The following is a 21,639-nucleotide window of genomic DNA, read 5'->3' on the forward strand; positions in this document are numbered from 1 at the left end:
CCTGGGTTCAAGGTGCTCCCCCCACCTCAGCCTCCCAAGTAGCTGGGACTACATGCGGGCATCACCATGCCCAGTTAATTTTTGTATTTTTTTGTAGAGACAGGGTTTTGCCATGTTGCCCAGACTGGTCTCGAACTCTTGGGCTCATATGCAATCTGCCAGCCTTGGCCTCCCGAAGCGCTGGGATTGCCAGTGTGAGCCACCACACTGGCAGCTGCTAATGGCTTTAATGCAGCCCTTCCTCAACGTTCAGGATGTAGTGGAAAGAGCTCTCAGGAAGTGGGGATAGCTGGGTTTCAATCCCTGTGCTTCTGGCTCTCTGTGGTCTTGGGTGGGTCGCTTAGCCTCTTGAGCTCAGTTTCTTCATTATGAAGAAAGGGAATCATTGTTTCCATCCCATGAGCTCATAGGGTTAATGTGGAATTGATGAAAGAACATCACAGCATCCAAGAGGTAAAGTTCTGGTGGCAGTGGTACCTGGGTTTTGTTCCCTGAAACTCTGTGACCCCAAATTGGTCTTCATCCTCTCTCTAAGGCTCCATGGTTCCTACGAAGCTCTGAAAGGTGGGAACACCACAGAGGCCATGGAGGACTTCACGGGAGGGGTGACAGAGTTTTTTGAGATCAGGGATGCTCCTAGTGACATGTACAAGATCATGAAGAAAGCCATCGAGAGAGGCTCCCTCATGGGCTGCTCCATTGATGTAAGTCTGGGGCGTGGGGCACAGGGCGGGGAGCTCCAAGCGTCAGGAAGCCTTTTACCCAATGAAGGGCAGCATAGAGCTTTTGTGTGGGACAGAGCCAATGTTTTGTTTGAGGAAGCAGGAACTGGCTCTCAACTTTGAGGACTGGGAATTTCTCAAGGGAGAACAGTTCTTCAGGATTTTCAATAAAGACACTGGTCAAGGACATTTCAAGCCCCGGAATGTCAGTGGAAATCAGTCCAGAGGCCTGCATCAGTGGAGGCCTCCCTTGCTGGTGCTCCTCAGTCTCAGCACGCTCCCATTAAGCTGGCCACATACTTGGCTGTGGACCTGAGCCCACCATTTCCCTAAGAAAGCCTCCCAGTCACTGGGCTTTCACCACACCCCCCCCCGCTTGAGATGTGGGCTTTGTGTTGTTACCTGGGAGAAGCTAAGTCTGCAGCACCTTTCAGTGCAAAGAAATGATATGAACTGAGACAGGAGCCAAGGGTAGGGAGATGGCCGCCCGTGGCCAGGCCTCCTTCGGGGGCATGCCTTCCCTGAGGGCTGCTCAGTATATTGATATGATAATCTTAGTGGTTTCCATTGGGGAGGATGGGGCCCAGGCTGAATTCCTGCCCCTTCCTCTCCCAACATGCCCGATGGACAGCTTGGAAGGTCAGTTAGCACACAACACCATGGATGAAATTTTTTTCTGTATCACTTTTCTCCGTCTTTCCTCCATTTGTGCTCTGTTGATCTCTCCTCTCTCCCTTTGTCTGTCCCATCTCTTCCTCCTCTCTCCTTCCCTTCCACCCTTCCGTGTTTGTTCTCTCCCTCTCCTGCGTTGTTCCCTACATTCTCCATTGGGCCTCAGGATGGCACGAACATGACCTATGGAACCTCTCCTTCTGGTCTGAACATGGGGGAGTTGATTGCACGGATGGTGAGGAATATGGATAACTCGCTGCTCCAGGACTCAGACCTCGACCCCAGAGGCTCAGATGAAAGACCGACCCGGGTGTGTACGCCTCCGATGATCAGGACTGACCATCCCTCCAACACACATGACCCCACCCTATTAGTGTCAGACTCCCCTCAGCAGCCAGGGCCTTACCCACACACCTCCACCTGGCACCTCCCAAGGGTCTGGGTTGAAATAACTTGCTCAGCCAAGGCTCCTGAAGAGGGTGCAAGAACCAGGATTTTGGAGGGAATCTCTGCTGGAGTTTCTGCATATTCCATGGTCCAGACAGTTCCTCTCATAATGAACTATCAGACAGAAATACTTGTAAAGATACTTGATTTATTTTGAAATATTTTTCCTCTTCTAATGTAGTCATTTATTCATTCAATACTTATTTTTGAGCTCCTACTATGTTCCAGGCACTCCTCTAGCAAACAAAGCAAATTCTCTCCTCTTTTTCAATATTTGTGGAAAAAGCAAGGTCTCCCTCTTGTAGAGTTTATATTCTAGTACTTTCATAAGTTGTACCTGCTCACTGGAGAATACTGAGCCATACAGAAAAACACAGAGGAAAATTTCACTTATACTTTTCCCCATGTAAAGATAACCACTCTTAACATCTAGTATATGTCCTTCCAGGATTTTTCTATGCACACACTGAATCTATATTTTTCTTTTTAAAATGTTGTCATATTGTATGTACCTCTTTGCAGCCTGCTTTTTTTGGTTAGTTTGATTTTTTTTTTTTTTTTTTTTGGAAACCAAGTCTTGCTCTATTCCCTAGGCTGGAGCATAGTGGTGCCATCTCGGCTCACTGCAACCTCTGCCTCCAAAGTTAAACTAATTCTCCTGCCTCAGCCTCCCGACATAGCTGGGATAACAGGCACACACCACCACACCTGGCTAATTTTTGTATTTTTAGTAGAGATGGGGTTTCACCATGTTGGCTGGAATGGTCTTGAACTCCTGACCTCAAGTGATCCACCTGCCTCAGCCTCCCAAAGTGCTGGGATTACAGGTGTGAGCCACCGCACCCGGCCTAGTTTGATATTCTTAATGTGCCCAAAGTATTCTCCTGTAACATTTTTTAATAGCTACACAATATTCAAACACACAGATATGTTATAATTTATTTGCCCAATACCCTATTATTGGAAAGTTGAGTTCTTTTTTTTTCTTTGTTTTGTTTTGTTTTGCTACTATTCTAAAATGCTATAACGAACATCCTAATAGATACATTTTTGTATACATCCATGGTGACTTCCATAGGACAGATTCCCAGCAGTAGAATTGCTGGGTTGAATGATATGCTTAGGTAATGACAGAAGAGTCATTTCAAGCAGCTTCCTAGGTTTAGAACTAAGGATTAATGAGTCTCCTGCTCCCTCCCAGTCTATTCAGCATGATCTGGATCATGAGGACTGAGATCTGGAAGACACTGAGATCTGGGAGAGGCTGAGATGCCAAAAGCCCTGGCTCCACCCATACCCCTCACCCTGAAAACGGCTCTAGGAATTCCGCAGCCTTGCAAGGCTCCAGGAAGCTCCTTTTAAAGCTGTTACATTAGGAGGCACATGGAAGCCACAGAGAGCCCATCCAGGGCTCATGGGACTTTAGTGATCCTGCCCTTCTGCCAAGGATCCCCCATGGCTGCAACTTGGAAATTTCTGCAAATGGAAGAGCTACCCCTTAGGCACGGTCATGTCTAAGCAGGGATCTCCTCAGGCCTTCTTAGAATTCTCTCCCTGGGCACTGGGACTCTTGATTTCTTGAATATTATGTTCTAGGTGGGTGTGGAGGAGGTGAGGGGATGTAAAGAAAAAGGCTAGACCTGGCCGGGCGCAGTGGCTCATACCTGTAATCCCAGCACTTTGGGAGGCTGAGGGGGGTGGATCACCTGAGGTCAGGAGTTTGAGACCAGCCTGGCTAACATGGTGAAACCCCGTTTCTACTAAAAATACAAAAAATTAACTGGGCATGGTGGCACATGCCTGTAATCCCAGCTACTCAGGAGGCTGAGGCAGGAGAATCACTAGAACACGGGAGGCGGAGGTTGCAGTGAGCCGAGATCGCACCACTGCACTCCAGCCTGGGCGACAGAGCAAGACTCTGTCTCAAAAAAACAAAAACAAAAAAGAAAGAAAAAAAGAAAAAGCTAGACTTATATGTATCACTTAACCCCTTTTCTCAACCCCTTTCTCTTCCAGGAATAGTCAACCCTGGATGGCTTCAGGGGAAGGGGGATCCTGAAGCCCAGGGCAGCTTCCAACTCTACCCCTTCCTCCTTTGAAGGATACTAAGGGGTCCAGAAAGGAGGGGCAGGGACACTGTTACCCACCCCACATCCCGGCATCCACATTGCTCTCTGATGGTCAGGACAGAGCCTTCTCAGGGAGACCAGCTTGTCTGGAGCTGTGTCTCTTGACACTCTTAAAGGGCCAGTGAAGGTCTGTTCGTGGTCGTGAGGCACACTTTCAGGGAGCAGAGTGGTCTGTGTCTTCACAGAGCCCGGAAAATGAACTAGTATGAACTTTGCCTCCAAGCAGCAGAACTTCTGTTTCCCCGTGCCTAATGGATTCTCTGGTTACTGCTCTACAGACAATCATTCCATTTCAGTATGAGACAAGAATGGCCTGCGGGCTGGTCAGAGGTCACGCCTACTCTGTCACGGGGCTGGATGAGGTGAGCCTGGTGGGGCTTGGTGGGGCAAGGGCACTCTCCTGGGTTAAACTCCTGAAGTCAGGACTTAGCTGTTGGGGCCCCTTCCCTGTCTGCAGAGCTTGCCTCCAATCAGGACATTCAGTTCAAGGTCCAAGCCATGCCTGGGAGCAGTGGGGCCTGTGAAACTGGTAGAGGTGGATCCTGCCACAGTTGGTGCATAGTTTATCTTTGCTTTTCGTGCTAAAGATGGCAATTTTTCCAACATTTCCAATGAACAAATTGAACTATCACTTAACTTTGCTTTTACAAAGTTGGTTTCATGTGTTCTTGAGCTTCCTGTTCTCTCATGTTCAGATAGCTACAGTTGTCTCTGGGTAGCCACGGGGACTGGTTCCAGAAGCCCCAACGGTAACAAAATCTGCAGATGCTCAAGTCCCTTCTGTAAAATGGAGTAGTATTTGCATACAACCTATGCACATCCTCCCATATACTTTAAGTCATCTCTGGATTACTTATGATACCTAACACAATGGAAATGCTATGTAAATAGTTATTACACTGCATTGGGTTTTTTTGGTATTATTTTCTATTGTTGTATTATTATTTTTTCTTTTTTTGAATATTTTTGATCCACGATTGGTTATATGCCGAAGCCATGGATACGAGAGGCTGACTGTTCTGTTTTGCTCCTTCTGGGACTTCTGGGCTTTCCTGGGCCATGTCTGAGACAGGAACGTTGTAAGACCTGTTGCACACAGTTGGGCAGGTTGTGCCCTGTACAGAGGGATGGGCTGAGAGGGGCAGTTGCCTGCATCAGCCCATTGCAGCAGACTGGAGGAAGTCTGCTTGTTTGTAGTTCCTCAGTCAGCAGGGGCCTTTTGTCTTTCTTTCTTTCTTTTTTTTTTTTGAGACGGAGTCTCACTCTGTCGCCCAGGCTGGAGTGCAGTGGCACAGTCTCGGCTCACTGCAATGTCCGCCTCCTGGATTCAAGTGATTCTCCTGCTTCAGCCTCCTGAGTAGCTGGGATTACAGGCGCGTGCCACCGTGCCCAGCTAATTTTTGTATTTTTAGTAGAGATGGGGGTTTCTCCATGTTGATCAGGCTGGTCTCGAACTCCTGACCTCGTGATCCGCCCGCCTCGGCCTCCCAAAGTGCTGGGATTACAGGCGTGAGCTACCACACCTGGCCAGCAGGGGCCTTTTTTCTAATCTATATGAAGACACCTAATTTATATGTGTTAGCAGGGCCCTACTGTTTATGCCCCACCTCCTCCCCCGAAGCTCATAACGGCAGGATGTTCTGAGAAAATTGCCTCTTAGAAGATAGAGAGGAGATGGCCAAGCCCTAAGTTAGGCAGACTCAGGAGGAAAGGTCTGACCCACCCCCTGCCATTCCCCAGCACGCTTCTGATTAATCCCCTTGGCCAGAGCCAGGCAGAACACCCTCGTGTAAGGGATTTGCCCCCTAGCCCTGTCCCAGCCCTCAGCAAGACAGAAGATTCCCTTTCCAGACAGGCTGCAGAGCATGAGAGCTCTTTCTCTGTGCTTAAGGTCCTGTTCAAAGGTGAGAAAGTGAAGCTGGTGCGGCTGCGGAATCCCTGGGGCCAGGTGGAGTGGAACGGTTCTTGGAGTGATAGGTAGGTGAGGGGACCCCACGGGATTGGCGGTGGTAGGGAACAGGGCCCGGGACAAGGCTGTGTTGGGAACTGAGCCCTGAGAGTATTGAAGATGCTTGGTATAAAATCACCCTCAAAACCAGTGATCCGCAGAGAAGAGGGGCACGGGTTTTGGCTCCAGGGAAGGGCCAGGAGTGGAAGCAGGGTGCTGGGGACCCAGAGAGGTTGCTGACAACCATTGGCTGGAAAGGAAAGATTCCAGAAAGCATGGGGAAGGTCCAGGCAGGAAAAGCGTATGAATGCAGGGGTCTGGGCTAGACAAGTGACTTCCCTTCTTGGAGTCTTGTGTTGCCTTTCCTGTGAAATAGGAACAGTATTATTAGCGCTTACCTTGTGGGCTGATACGAGGAGTAAATGGGACTGTTTTTGGCAAGTGCTGAGCCATTGCTAAGATTCCCTTACCCGTGCTGTCCCTGTATAAAGGCACAAGGGCCCTTTGAAAGAATTTTACTGCTTATCACTGAAAGGAATAGACTGGGGACAACAAAAATAACAAACATGCGAAGTTATTATGAAGGCTCCAGCACATTTGCAAAACCTCCATGGTCCCACTGGTTCCTGATTACCTCCACTGAATGAGACGCAATTCATTACTGAAAGAGCCATAAGCTCCTCTTATTTCGAGAGGGGAATGGCAGAACTCAGTAGAGGAGAAGGACCGCACCCAGGCAGCCTGGGCCCCTCGGCTGCTGTACTTATGTACTGCTGGGTACTTCTTAGCCCAGCATGTAATTACTGGTTCGTTCAGTCATTCATTTAGCAAATGTTTCTTGGGCACCTACTACATAGGAGGCACAGGTCAAGGCACTGGGGATATTCTGTGAACCCACAGCCTCCCTTGATACACTGTGATTAGGGGCTGATCCTCATGTCCTGACTGCCTCCTGCAGACATTCACATGCCTTCCTTCACCTATGCACGCTACACCTATCCTTACTTCCTCAGTGCTGACTTCTGCCAGGCCCTAGGCTACCCGCCTGGGGATGTAGAAATGTAGAAATGAACACAGACACATGGGCCCTGTGCCTGTGGGTTTAAGGTCCGGGGAATGACAGGCAAGCACACACTAATAATTGAGATCAGTGCCACAGTAAGGATCACAAAGAGGGGGCCTTTGCACCTAGTTTGGGTGGGAGGGGAGGCGTAGAGAAAGGTTACCTGGAGGGAGTGACATTGGAACTGTGCTCTGTGCTCTGGGAAGGCCCTCAGTGACTCCTCAGTTGTCTACTTCACTGGCCCAAGTCACCTGCAGGGACCCTTGCTGTGTTCTCCAGCCTCAGAGCTTTGTGTGCGGCCCTGCCCTGCTTACCATGATGCTGCCATCACAGGGGCTGGAGACAAGTGGACCCAATGCTGTTCACTAAAGGAGATTCCCTCTGCTGCATCCCTCCTCCTGGTCTCAGGAATCTCCATGTCCCCTGCAGTGCTCTCTGACTGACTCCAAGTGCTTCCTCAACCCTTTACCTTTCCAGGGAGCACCCAGTTTAGTTGAATTCTCCTCAGTGAGCCTGAAACACACGTGCACTTTATTGCCCCCATAGTGAGGAGAGAGAGAGAATGTGAAAACTGCCCAGCCTTTAGAAACACAATGCTGGGTTGTTTCCGGCACAGGAAAGGAGATGTTTACAGACTTGGCCTTTTTCCTTAGTAAATCAGAGTTTCTTACTATATGACAGACACTATGCTAACAGCTTTGCATGCATTATTGCATCTGCCCATCCCAGCCCTGTGAACAGGTGACATAATAATTTTCCTTTTGCAATTGAGGAAGCAGAGTCTGACAGAGGTTAAGTGACCTGCCCAATGTTGCACAGCTAGCAGTTATTAAACGGAACTCCCAGTTCGTCTATGTCCAGAACCCAATTTTTTTTTTTTTTTTTTTTTTTTTTGAGACGGAGTCTCGCTCTGCCACCCAGGCTGGAGTGCAATGGCGCAATCTCGGCTCACTGCAACCTCCGCCTCCTGGGTTTAAGCGATTCTTCTGCCTCAGCCTCCTGAGTAGCTGAGACTATAGGTGCCCGCCACCACGCCCAGCTAATTTTTGTATTTTTAATAGGACGGGGTTTCACCATATTGGCCAGGCTGGTCTCGAACTCCTGACCTTGTGATCCGCCCACCTCAGCCTCCCAAAGTGCTGGGATTACAGGTGTGAGCCATTGCGACTGGCCCAGAATTCAATTCTTAACCTTTAAAGTATGATGAGGAGAAGGATCAAGCCCTCACCAGCCCATTTAAGGAGTTCAGGCTCAGTCTTGAGGATGTGAGAAGTCATTGCTATTGGGTTTCACACTGAGGGTAACAGATGAAGTCAGCATTTTGGTGGTTCACAGCGGCTGCAACTCTTTGTATTTCTCTGATACCTCCTGTCTCAACCTACATCAGGCCTTCCCTTCTTCCTCCTTCCTTAATTCCTCCATTTTCCTACCAGATGGAAGGACTGGAGCTTTGTGGATAAAGATGAGAAGGCCCGTCTGCAGCACCAGGTCACTGAGGATGGAGAGTTCTGGTGAGTCCAGAACCCAGGAAGACCCAGAAGGGGGTGGGGAAGAGAGGGGAAATCTCAGACCTCAGTCCCCAGCTGAGGTTATCAGATTCCAGCCCTTGGGAGATCTGGGCTGTGTTCTCCTCCAGCCCAAGGCCCAGCAAGGATGAGGTTCTGAGAGGAGCCTTCCAGGCCACAGGGACAACTGAGCCCAGGACCAGGCCAACATGACATGGCTCTTGCCTCCTGTGTGCCCCTCCGCCACACAATCTATTCCAGCCACAGGCACCCTGGCCTTAGCACAATTCTTTTCTGAGCCTAGGAAGCTCCATTTACCCTGATCTTCCAACGTCAACCTCACCCTCTCTCAGGTTGTTTCTATTCAGGCTTCAAGTCTCAGCTTAAGGAGAATTTTCAAGTCTCAGCTTAAGGAGAGCCCCCTAAGTTCCCCAAGGACTGGGATTAATTTATGATGCTCATCACCCTTAAAATCGTTTGCTTAAGCTGGGCGCGGTGGCTCACGCCTGTAATCCCAGCACTTTGGAAGGCCGAGGCGAACGGATCACGAGGTCAGGAGATCGAGACCATCCTGGCTAACACGGTGAAACCCCGTCTCTACTAAAAATACAAAAAAATTAGCCGGGCGTGGCGGCATGCACCTGTAGTCCTAGCTGCTGGGGAGGCTGAGGCAGGAGAAGCACTTGAACCCGGGAGGCAGAGGTTACAGTGAGCCCAGATTGTGCCACTGCACTCCAGCCTGGGTGACAGAGAGAGACTCTGTCTTGCTGAAAAAAAAAATGTTGTCTTAGTATAATGTCAAGGGAAAGGTTTTTTGTGTTTTTATTACTTTATTTTTTTATTTATTTAAAAACTATAATAGAGACGGGCCTCACTATATTGCTCGGGCTAGTCTCAAACTCCTGGGCTCAAGCGGTCCTCCCACCTTGGCGTCCCAAAATGCTGGGATGTGGGCCTGGGCAACATATGGGACCCCAACTCTACAAAAAATTTTAAAATTAGCCAGGTGTGGTGGCGTGTGCCTGTAGTCCCAGCTACTTGGGAGGCTGAAGCAGGGGGTCACTTGAGCCCAGGAGGTTAAGGCTGCAGTGAACTATGATTGTACCACTGCAGTCCATCCTGGGCAACAGAGCAAGACACTGTCTTAAAAAAAAAGTGCTGGGATTACAGATGTAAGCCACCACACATGGCCTTCTATTTTTTAGGGATATATCATAGCTATATATATTTTGGGGTACATATGATATTTTGATACACATGTGTAATGATCAAATTAGGGTAATTGAGATACCATCATCCCAAATATGTATCTTTTCTTTGTGTTGGGAACATTACAATTCTTTTCCTCTAGTTATTTTGAAAGATACTATAGGCTGGGCGTGGTGGCTCATACCTGTAATCCCAGCACCTTGGGAGGCTGAGGCGGGCAGATCACTTGAGGTCAGGAGTTCAAGACCAGCCTGGTCAACATGGTGAAACCCCATCTCTACAAAAATACAAAAATTAGCCAGGTGTGGTGGTGTGCACCTGTAATCCCAGCTGCTCAGGTGGCTGAGGCAGGAGAATCCCTTGACCTCAGGAGGTGAAGGTTGCAGTGAGCCAAGATCATGCCACTACACTCTAGCCTGGGCAACAGAGCGAGACTCTGTCTCCAAAAAAAAAAATAAAAAAAAAATAAATATATATATACATATACACACACACACATACACACACATACATGTATATATACACACACACATATATATACACACACATATATATGTACACACACACCTGTATATATGTGTATATATATGTGTGTGTGTGTATACACATACACACTATACTATAAATTGTTGTTTAGCTATGTTTGTCTTACTGTGCTATTGAGCATTAGAGCTTTTTTTTTTTTTTGAGACAGAGTCTCACTCTGTCGCCCAGGCTGGCGTGCAATGGCACAATATCGGCTCACTGCAACCTCCACCTCCTAGGTTCAAGTGATTCTCCTGCCTCAGCCTCCCAAGTAACTAGGATTACAAGTGCCCGCCATAACGCTCAGCTAATTTTTGTATTTTCAGTAGAGATGGGGTTTCACCATGTTGGCCAGGCTGGTCTCGAACTCCCAGCCTCAGGTGATCCACCTGCCTCAGCCTCCCAAAGTGCTGGGATTACAGGCGTGAGCCACAGCGCCCGGGTGAGCACTAGAGCTTATTTCTTCTATCTAACTGTATTTTTGTATCCATTAGCCACCCTCTTTTCATCCTCCCCTCTCCTTCCCTTCCCAGCCTCTGGTAACCACTGTCTGCTCCCTACTTCCATGACATATGCTTTGTTTTAGCTCTCACAATGAGTGAGAGCATGCGACATTTTGTCTTTCTGGGCCTGGCTCATTTTTGAATCATTGTTAGAAAAGATGATGGTTTGGAGTAGATACATCAGAAGTCACAGCGTTTGCCCTAAAAAGGAAAGACAGGCTCCTCTGGGACCCTGACCAAGTTCCTGTGAACTATTTTATTATTGTGCTGTGTTAGTCCTGGGGTCTTCTGTTCCCAGCCCTCCTCACCTGCTCTCATATGGGTCTCTCTCTTCTTCCAACCTCTCAGGATGTCCTATGAGGATTTCATCTACCATTTCACAAAGTTGGAGATCTGCAACCTCACGGCTGATGCTCTGCAGTCTGACAAGCTTCAGACCTGGACAGTGTCTGTGAACGAGGGCCGCTGGGTACGGGGTTGCTCTGCTGGAGGCTGCCGCAACTTCCCAGGTGGGAGATGCTCTTGATGGGGGGGAGGGTCTAAGCCGAACAAGTTCCAGGCAGAAGAAGCCTAACTAGTGCTTATTAAGTCTCTCTGTTCCAGACGTCCACTATCTTATTAAACCTTCCCTGTTTTACTGAGAAGGAAACCACCATGCTGAGAAGTTTGCAATAGGGAGCTGGTAGCGACTTTGAAGCAGGAAACTGTGGGAACAATGCAGATGCTGCTTGACTTACGATGAGGTTATGTCCAGATAAGCCTGTCCATCTTTGAAAATACCCTAAGTCGAAAGTGCATTTAATATGCCTAACCCACCAAACATCATAGCTTAGCCTGGCCTACCTTAAACATGCTCGGAACACTGACCTTAGCCTAAAGTTGGGCAAAATCATCTAACACAAAGCCTATTTTACAATAAAGTGTTGAATATCTCATGTAACTTACGTAATACTGTACTAAAAGTGAAAAACAGAATGGTTGTACGGGCACTCGAAATCCAGTTTCTACTGAATGTGCATCACTTTCACATTGTAAAGTTAAAAAATTGTAGCCGAACCATCCTAAGTCAGGGACTGTGAGTACTGTGTCAGTAACAGTAAGGGCAGTATTGGAGAACCAAGTTAGCAGCTGCTGCAATAGTTCAAGTCAGAGATGAGGAAAACCTAGACCAAGTCAGTAGCAGCAGAGATGGAGGGGAGAGAGCAGATTTAGGGAGAGCATATATTGGGTGATGTAGGGAAGGAAGAAGAATGATGTCAAGATTCCCAGTTGGGGACCTGACAACATTGCAACATAAGACACACAAGAAGATCGAGTGGGTGGCTCATGCCTATAATCCCAGCACTTTGGGAGGCAGAGCCAGGAGGATCACTTGAGCCCAGGAGTTCAAGACCAGCATAGGCAACATAGTGAGACCTCATCTTTACAAAAAATGAAAAAATTAAGTGGGAGGATTGCTTGAGCTCGGGAGGTTGAGGCTACAATGAACCATGATCATGCCACTGCACTCTTGCCTGGGTGACAGAGTGAGACCCTGCCTCAAAAAAAATAAAAAAAGACACACAAGAGAAAAATATCAGCATGTTGTTTGTTTTTGGTGGAGTTGATTGTGGGGTTATAGGGAAAGGAATTTAGCTTGGGACATGGCAAGTTTGAGGTTCCTGTAGAGTATCCCAGTGAAGATTTGTAATAGAGTATTGGATGCACATATTAGATGGCACTTGGTGATATGATAAGAACTCAAAAAATGTTTGAGGAATAAAGGAAAGAAGAGGCCAGGCGTGGTGGCTCATGCCTGTAATCCCAGCACTTTGGGAGGCTGAGGCAGGCGGATCACTTGTGGTCAGGAGTTAAAGACCAGCTTGGCTAACATGGTGAAAATCCATCTCTACTAAAAAATACAAAAATTAACCGGGGATGGTGGTGGGTGCCTGTAATCCCAGCTACTTGGGAGGCTCAGTCAGAAGAATCGCTTGAACCCAGGAGGCGGAGGCTGCAGTGAGCCGAGATCGTGCCACTGCACTCTAGCCTGGGAAACAGAGCCAGACTCCATCTCAAAAAAAAAGTGAGAGAGATTGAGGCCGGGATGTATGGCTCAGGCATCATGAGCATGTAGGGGCAGTTAAAAAGCAGAAGAAAGAAAGATTGCCTAGGGAGGCAGGAAGGGTGAGGTGAGAGAAGAAGAGGCCCAGGACCAGATTCTAGTCACCAACAGCGTTTAAGGGGCAGGTAAGGAAAACAAAATCATCAGCAAAGACTGAGAATGAAAGCTCAGAGAGGAAGGAAAAGCCACATATCCAATCAGTACAGCTCCATCTGAATAAAGGTAGCGCCCCCCTCCCCCAAATCATTAGACAAATGCCTGAATCGTGTTTTCTGTTGATATTTCCTAAGCACCTAGATGCAGGGAATAGAAATAAATAAATGGTTCCCTTTGTCTCATCCCCTTCCTGCCCTCTGAGAGGCAGCTCTGAATGTGTGCTTCCTTTCTGGGGGTGTAGATACTTTCTGGACCAACCCTCAGTACCGTCTGAAGCTCCTGGAGGAGGATGATGACCCTGATGACTCGGAGGTGATTTGCAGCTTCCTGGTGGCACTGATGCAGAAGAACCGGCGGAAAGACCGGAAGCTAGGGGCCAGTCTCTTCACCATTGGCTTTGCCATCTACGAGGTGTGCAGTCCTGATTGGCTCCAGCCCAGGAAACATACTTTCCCAGCAAGGATGCTTCCAGGGGCTTCTAGAGGGGTCCTCTGGCTTCCTCAATACCCAGTGACCCACAGAGTTCCTGGTGTCAGGCCCACTTGTGTTTGTAACAAGCAAAAAATACCAGGGGGGGCATTGGAGAGGCAGTGGAGCGGGCCTGGCAGGACAGGTGCCTGGGGGTCAGGCTTCCGCATGTGGGCTGCAGTTGCTGGCATTCCCTTCCGCAGGCTCCTCATCCTCATTCAGATCTGAAGCATCTTCCTTTCTGTTTCTCCTCAAGGTTCCCAAAGAGGTATAGCAGCAGCAGCGGCCAGCAGTTGTGTGCAGCACTACCCAGGGGGCCCCAAGTCTGTCTGTGGCTCATCGAGAAGCTTCCTGGTGGGGTTTGTGGGCAGGACTGTGATAGGAGAGGGCCTTGCCTGCGTTATTTCCACTGCAGAACAGGTGCCTCAGGGCATTGCATGACCCGTGACTACCACCCCCAGGATGTGCACTTTCTTCCTCACACCACTCTGCATGTCACACACACGCCTTTGCACACTCACCCTCCTCCACGCTCACAGCCACACACACAGTCACACAGACACGTTCTGAGGGTGGCTACCCGCTTGGGATGGAGGAATCACTTCCCTCAGAACCCAGCCAAGTCCTCTAGGCCTCCTTGGGGGTCCTTCCAGCCTGAGGGGCTTCAGAGCTGAGGAGCAGCTGTTCTGGTAAGTGTCCCTGAGTGTGGGGATGACACACTTGCCCTTCACTCTGAATCACAACAGAAAAGGAAGAGGAAGTGAGGTAGGGAGGCTATTTAAGCCTTGGGAGTCAGAAGTAGGGAGGTTGAGACTGTGACATGGGTGACCAGGGAGTTGGGAAGGGACCCTTGGAGGCGGCTGTGGCAGGACAGGACGTCCCTCCCGAGGGGCTTATGTGCCCTGGGCTCTCCCATCTCTCAGATGCACGGGAACAAGCAGCACCTGCAGAAGGACTTCTTCCTGTACAACGCCTCCAAGGCCAGGAGCAAAACCTACATCAACATGCGGGAGGTGTCCCAGCGCTTCCGCCTGCCTCCCAGCGAGTACGTCATTGTGCCCTCCACCTACGAGCCCCACCAGGAGGGAGAATTCATCCTCCGGGTCTTCTCTGAAAAGAGGAACCTCTCCGAGTGAGTGCTGGCCCAGCTTTCCCACCTGTTTCTAAAAGCTCACATGGCCCACTCCAGAGGTTGAAGGCTTGAGGCAGCTAGACACCTCTCCTCCAGGGGTCCTTCTGCTGCTCCTGAGCCACTGGCCACATTACCCCCACTCATTCATTCATCCATTCTGCAGATATTTATTGAGCACCTACTATGTTCCAGGCACTCTCCTAGGCACTAGGGATAGAGTAGTGAAGTAAACAGAAAGAAATCCCTGCCTTCATGGAGCTTAATATTCTAACATGAGACAATAATGGATAGGAAAAACATATATAGCATGTTAGATTTGGAGAGGTGATATGGAGCAAAAATAAAGTAGGGAAGAGGGATAGGAGGTGTTGGGGATGCTTGAAATTTTAGGTTAGCATGGCCAGGAAAGCCACATCCTGTCCCTGGCCACCACAGACGAGTTCATAGCCCCCGCCACTCTGATCTCTGTCCTTGGAAGATGCACCAGGTCCATGGGTAGGTGGCTGGGTCATGCCTCTGGGGGCCTCTGAGCAATACCAACAAGAACCTGCGTGCCTGGGCTTGGCTGTTGGGGATGGTGCTGACATGGGGCTGGTTCCTGGGGTTGGGGTGTTCCAGGGGTTCTCTAGAGGCTGGTTCTGGCTTGGCTGCCAGGAAGCCGTGCACCAGAGCAAACCCTCCACGGGCCTCCTGCTTGCTTCTGGTGACACTGAGACCCCACATGTCTCTCTTCCTCACAGGGAAGTTGAAAATACAATCTCCGTGGATCGGCCAGTGGTGAGTGGTTTAGATCTTCTGTGTGAAAAGTCCAGAGGGTCCCCTTCCCTGACCATGCAGGGGACAGATGGTGCAGGGGAGAATGGGCACTGGCAGAGGGAATGGGAGTCTGGGCTGTGCTTAGCAGTCCCTCCATGGCACTGCAAATCCTGCTTGGCATGGCCGGAAGTAATGGGCCTTATGCACCGGGGGCCATTGAGGCAGTCAGGGGCTGGGAATTACGGAAGAGGGTGTTGGAAAGGAAAAGCAATTTGAACAATCAGAGGGAGGGAACAACGCCACAGGAAGGGATGACAAGAGCCACAGCGAACACTGGATTCTGAGACTGGATAACATTGGATTTCACACATAGAGAAAAGAAAGTAAGCTGGTGCCGGACCTGGTGTTGACACCTGAATCCTCCACTTACCAGCGGGGTGACCTGGACAATTTCTGTAATCCCTCTCACTCAGTTTCCTACTCGGTAAAATGGGGATAATAATGTGCCTTGCAAGGCTTTTGTGAGGCTTCATCAATGAGGTGATGTATGTGAAGTGTCTGGCACAGCATGGGCACTCACACAGAGGTGCTTTTTCACACTTTACACCTTACAAGGTACTTTTCGCATGTGTCCTCGTGATACTTGCAAGGTTTCCGAGAGGTAGACGGGGTTATAATCCCTGGTGTTCAAGAAAGGAAGCAGAGGCTCAGTGGGGTTGAATGACTTCTCTGAGTTCACAGAGCTCAGTAAGTGGCAGGGTTGGAACTCACATTCAGACTCTCTGACTCCAGACTTAGGTTTTTCCGCACCTCCACGCTGAGGCCAGCCCCAGGCAGTGAGAAGCCCAAAGTCCGAAGCACAGAGTGCTGTGTGTTGGGCTCTGTGTTGAGGAGTCTTGCAGACTGCCTTGGGGCTTTGGGCTATAGTCAGTTGACAGTCCTTTGTGCTCTGTGGGGATGACGTAGGCCAATGGGAGGATAAATGCCCCCCTGAACTGTCTTCTGGGCAGTGACAGTCATGGTCATAATCCTGACCCTGAGCCAGTGCCAGGTCTCCAAGTGCCTTCTGAATGACCACAGGCGATTGGTTTTAGTGGTAGGTGTGTGGGCATCTGTTCTGGTCATCTGGATGCTGGTCATCGGTGTGCAGTATTGATCAGGACCTGCAAACTCAAAAGCTTATGGGAGCTGGCACGTCACCTGAGTAGAGCAGGCAGGTGCAGGGGTTTTGATGTCCCTGCACTGACACAGTTGTCTGCAGTTCTCAACTGACATTTGGCTCCAGTGTCGAGGGTCAACAGGAATGTTGGGGCCTGGGGCAATCTGGAAGACGCAGGGAGCAGGGCCCTTGGCTCAGCTGATAGTTGCCGCAGGGATTACAGGCCCAGGGCAGCCTGCCAGAGCTGGGGCTTTTACCAAAGAAAATCTCCCTATGTTAAATGCTTGCTCAAAGATTTTTAAAAAATATTCTATAAGTCAAAATCCATTGTCAGGTCAGTTTGAGTGAGCCACGTTTTTGGTGTTTTAGTAACCAATTTCATTTTATTATTATTTATTTATTTATCTATTTATTTTTGAGACGGAGTTTCGCTCTTGTCACCCAGGCTGGAGTGCAATGGCATGATCTCGGCTCACTGCAACCTCCGCCTCCCGGGTTCAAGCGATTCTCCTGCCTCAGCCTCCTGAGTAGCTGAGATTACACGTGCCCACCACCACGCCTGGATAATTTTTGTATTTTTTAGTCGAGGTGGGGTTTCACCATGTTGGCCAGGCTAGTCCTGAACTACTGACCTCAGATAATCCACCCACCTCGGCCTCCCAAAGTGCTGGGATTGCTTGCAGGCATGAGCCAGCACGCCCGGCCACCAATTTCATTTTTTAAAAAAGGAAGAAAGAAAACCTTAGCCAGATCTTTTTCCTTGCCATATGCAGTAAGAGTAGATTATAAAAACAAAGTCAGAGCAGTCACTGGTGTCTGGGCATGGAGGAGAAAGAAGAATTATCTTCTCCCTTCACCCTCCATGCCCCTTTTTGGCTCCATGTGATTCAGATTTCTGGACCCTGGAGCCCCACCCCAAGCTAAAGACCAGGATACAGGGAAGCCAAAAGCCACTGGCAGTTCTGAGAACTTACTTTTCACTTATTCTGCATTTACTGTTTCCTTTTCTTATGCAGAAAAAGAAAAAAACCAAGGTAGGTGTGTGGGTAGAGAGCATGAAGTGTGTGTACTCATGCATATGTGTGTATGTGCATGTGTGTGTGTATGTGCATGTGTGTGTGAGCTCGTATGCATCCATGCACCAGACTTGCCTCTCCCTCCCCCTCCTTCCCTGAGCTCTTGCTGGGGCCAAGCGTGCAGTAGCTACGATTTGCTGCGGGAAGGCTACGTGCCAAGCACTCTTTTAGGTGCTTTCCATGATTAATTCCTTCCTCACAACAGCCCTATGAGATTAGTACTATAACCATCCCCATTTTCAGAGGGAGAAAAGGTACAGACTTGACTAACTTGCCCAAGGCCACACAGCCAGGGAATGGCAGAGCCAGTACTTAGAGCCAGGCAGTCTGGGTCCAGAGTCCATGTCCTGAACCACAAGAGGCCATCATACACCATCAGATTTGGTGCTAGCATTTCTGGTGGTGCCTGGTGGTGATGGATCCATCACAGGGGTCCTCCAGGTACTGGTGCTGGCCCAGACCAGAGCTGACATTCATCAGGCACTTCCACATTCCAGGCACTGTGCTTGGGGTCAATCTCTCTCTTTTTTTCCCCCCCAATTATAACAGTATCTACAAAGTAGGTGCTGTTATTTTTCCCCTTTCACAGGTGAGATAGACTCAAAGAAGTGAACTTGCCCAAGGAACAGAACTAATGAGTGGGGAAAATGGAACTGGAAACCATGTCTGTTTACTCCAAAACCTGTGTTTCTTGCCCTCTTTCTCTGGTGCCAGCCCCCCACACTTCAAGGCCTGTGTTGTCCAGACCCACACTCGGGCCTGCCAGTGTGTGCCTGGCAGGGATGCTCCATGGCCACACCATATCCATCCTACACATCCCCCCTCAGACTGTGACCTCCATTTGCTCTGCGATCCCCACAAGCTTCAGCTGCTTGAGCAAGACACTGCTTAGAAGGCAGAGCAAGCCAAGGCCTCTGGGGCCTGCTGGGAGCCAAAGCTGGGGAGCCGTTTTCATGGGTCTATCTGCTTGAGCTGTCCTAGATGAGCAGCATGGAAGGGCAGTGGTGCCTGAGTCCGGGCAGGCTGCTTTTCTGCTCCCAGAGGCTCTGCCTGCCCAGTTGTTCTCTGCATTGCAGCCTCAATCCCCACACCCTTGCCTTTCCCCGGCTTTCCCTACAGGTGCACCACACCCACAGTGTTGGCACCATGCAGCAGCCGCTCTCCATCCTTTTCATATCCTTGTCACTTGCACGAGCATGTCTTGAAAATATCCCTTGTTTGTGTAGCATCTTAAATGTTTTTGCAGTGATTTTGCATTCAGTATCTCATTTGATCCCCACAAGAGCCCTATGAGGAGGGAAAGCAGATTTTACCATTAAATGATGAGTAAACTGAGGCCAGAGAGGATATTTCTGTTTTTTTTGAGACAGTCTCGCTCTGTCGCCCAGGCTGGAGTGCAGTGGCTTGATCTCGGCTCACTGCAAGCTCCGCCTCCCATGTTCACGCCATTTTCCTGCCTCAGCCTCCCAAGTAGCTGGGACTACAGGCGCCCGCCACCACGCCCAGCTTATTTTTTTGTATCTTTAGTAGAGACGGGGTTTCACCCAGTTAGCCAGGATGGTCTCGATTTCCTGACCTTGTGATCTGCCTGCCTCGGCCTCCCAAAGTGCTGGGATTACAGGCGTGAGCCACCGTGCCTGGCCAGAGAGGATATTTCTTATATGAGGGGCAGGGCTGGGATTCCAGCCCAGTGTTCTGATGGCTCACCCACTGACCATGCCACTAATCCATGTCCTTTTTCAATCTATACTTTGCAGGGTTGTAGAGGTTCCTTTGAGGTGCCTCAGTAGCTGCCATGGTGATGTGGGGTGCTGAGGGCAAAGAGCTCTGTTCTCATTAATCAGAGAAGCTCGTGTTTTTATATACACCATGTTTCTGCAGGAAATTTAATTTGAACAGTGTTTCCATCTGGAAAAAAAAAAGTCTACAAAATACTTGACAATCACTGCACTAGATCATGCTGCTTTTAGCATTCTTAGCATTTCACATGCTGAGCTCTCAATACTCTACCATGAGGAGGGATGGAGTGGGTATGAAAAGATAAAGAACTGAAGTCACACGGCTTGTCAGTGGCAGAGATAAGAGCTTGAACCGAAGTTGAAGAGCTCCCGCCTATTCTTTTCCTCTTCTCACTGGATAAAGCTGCTCCAAGAGAGGTGCTGCCTCAGTGTGCCTGTTCAGACTGTAATCCTCCCTTCTTTCCTGCCTCCTCCCTCCTTCCCTCCTCTCTCCAGCCCATCATCTTCGTTTCGGACAGAGCAAACAGCAACAAGGAGCTGGGTGTGGACCAGGAGTCAGAGGAGGGCAAAGGCAAAACAAGCCCTGATAAGCAAAAGCAGTCCCCACAGGTGTCTGGGCATGTGGCATGGGTGGGGTGGCCAGCACGCTGCAGGGGCTTCCTATGCGCTTGGGATACACAGGGGCTGGAGGCTTCCCAGGAGTTTGTCTCGAACATCTGGAGGTTTGAATTTGTCCCACTGACCTTTTCTCTCAGCAAGTTCCCCTGAAATTTGGGCTGCTGCTTGGGTAAATATCCCATGATGGGGGTTCCATTCTAGGAGTGGACTGGCAGGCTGAGCCTCCCATGGAGCTGATCCAGCCAGGATAGAGAGAAGGGGAGGCAAAGGCTGAGACAGAACCAGCTTGAGAGCGGAGGCGCAACTCTTGTCTCCTGGTGGCCTTGAGCATTTCACAATAGGGGGATAAAGAATAGGAGCAGAAAAGTGGGGCTGACATCAGAAATGGGGTCCTCTAGAGCTCACAGGAGGGTGTTAGATTGGAGTGGGAGCTTAGTGGAGGTGAGCCTTAGAGGCAAAAGTCTCCAGACCAATCCAGGGCCCCTCTTCTATCCGGGGGGGCCCTCTTCTATCCAGGGCCCCTCTTCTGTCTGGGAGCCCCCTCTTCTGTCTGGGAGCCCCCTCTTCTATCCGGGGCCTCATGCAGTGGGGCCTAGGGGAGGTTCTCTGAGGACTTGGCCTTGATGACAGGGTGGCTGGAGGAATCAGAACGGTCAGACCTTCTTTGACCTGCGGGCACCTTTAGTTGGAATGGTCAGGCCTGGGATGGTGGAGGGGGCTCTTGTGGGTGGGGACTGGGGTGGCAGGGAGGAGGCTGTCTGCATGGCCGCGACATCTCCTTTGGCTGGGGGCGTCAGGGCTGGAGAGGTGTGAAGAGTCCTTGAGGCCTCGATGTGTCTCACTCCAGCTCACCAGGTCTGCATTTGCCCGTCCCCAGCTCCTGCTGCCACCTCTGGCCGTTTTAGGCACTTGGCTCCCTTGGCCCAGAGGAGCTTGCCTCACAGGCCTGTGCACCTCTGACCCCTGTGAACCAGTTTTCCTTTGTGCCTCCACAGCCACAGCCTGGCAGCTCTGACCAGGAAAGTGAGGAACAGCAACAATTCTGGAACATTTTCAAGCAGATAGCAGGAGATGTGAGTACCTCCAAGCCCAGGACACCCACAGGTGCTTCCTTCTCTCCTGGATTAACTGCTCAGATGACCAGTTATTTCGTTATTGTTTGGTAGAGGTCATTTTGGACTTCGGTGGAGCCAGGGGATGTGTGTGTAGCACACAAATCCACAAGCCCTTGAGTTTTGGACTGCCATGTCCGCTGGGGGCTCAGAGGCCTTTTTGCTCTGAGCTGCCCACGGTGGTCCCGATAGCTAAGGTGCAGTATCTGGCCCCCCGTCTTCCTCAGAAAAGCCCCAGCTTCCCATGACATAATAGCACCGACAGGGATTTTACAAACACGGCCAGCTGGAATTTGTTTTGCAAAGTGTCTGCGCCAGGAGCTGCTGTACTCCTGAACCATGACCCTCCTCTCCCTTCCTCCTCAGGACATGGAGATCTGTGCAGATGAGCTCAAGAAGGTCCTTAACACAGTCGTGAACAAACGTGAGTTGCTCAAACCAAATGGGGGTGGGGTGGGTGGGGAGTCCCGTTGTCTCAAAGCAGCTCCTCACTCTTCTCCATCCCTCCAGACAAGGACCTGAAGACACATGGGTTCACACTGGAGTCCTGCCGTAGCATGATTGCGCTCATGGATGTATCCTTCCTGCCGCCCCTT

At 49.9% G+C, this 21,639-nt stretch overlaps 1 protein-coding gene across 8 annotated transcripts in view; it reads left to right on the top strand.

Annotated features, from left to right (window-relative positions):
* The window catches only part of CAPN3 (calpain 3), a 57,831-nt gene that overhangs the window by 33,877 nt on the left and 2,315 nt on the right, over positions 1 to 21,639 (top strand). For 2 of the 8 annotated variants that reach the window (XM_063716592.1, XM_063716591.1), the window contains exons 5-19: positions 536 to 704; positions 1,561 to 1,704; positions 4,249 to 4,332; positions 5,862 to 5,947; positions 8,415 to 8,492; positions 11,072 to 11,232; positions 13,225 to 13,394; positions 13,708 to 13,719; positions 14,375 to 14,583; positions 15,324 to 15,360; positions 17,515 to 17,532; positions 19,809 to 19,922; positions 20,927 to 21,004; positions 21,410 to 21,467; positions 21,554 to 21,618. In XM_063716592.1, coding sequence (XP_063572662.1) covers positions 536 to 704; positions 1,561 to 1,704; positions 4,249 to 4,332; positions 5,862 to 5,947; positions 8,415 to 8,492; positions 11,072 to 11,232; positions 13,225 to 13,394; positions 13,708 to 13,719; positions 14,375 to 14,583; positions 15,324 to 15,360; positions 17,515 to 17,532; positions 19,809 to 19,922; positions 20,927 to 21,004; positions 21,410 to 21,467; positions 21,554 to 21,618 — 1,483 coding nt within the window. Of the gene's footprint in view, positions 1 to 535; positions 705 to 1,560; positions 1,705 to 4,248; positions 4,333 to 5,861; positions 5,948 to 8,414; positions 8,493 to 11,071; positions 11,233 to 13,224; positions 13,395 to 13,707; positions 14,141 to 14,374; positions 14,584 to 15,323; positions 15,361 to 17,514; positions 17,533 to 18,744; positions 19,731 to 19,808; positions 19,923 to 20,926; positions 21,005 to 21,409; positions 21,468 to 21,553; positions 21,619 to 21,639 lie in introns of those variants that run through there. The other 6 variants (XM_054532639.2, XM_054532645.2, XM_002825346.6 and 3 more) reach the window with 5 other exon arrangements.

The sequence above is a fragment of the Pongo abelii genome, chromosome 16 (genome assembly GCF_028885655.2).
Source record: "Pongo abelii isolate AG06213 chromosome 16, NHGRI_mPonAbe1-v2.0_pri, whole genome shotgun sequence".
In the NCBI taxonomy this organism is placed as follows: domain Eukaryota; kingdom Metazoa; phylum Chordata; class Mammalia; order Primates; family Hominidae; genus Pongo; species Pongo abelii.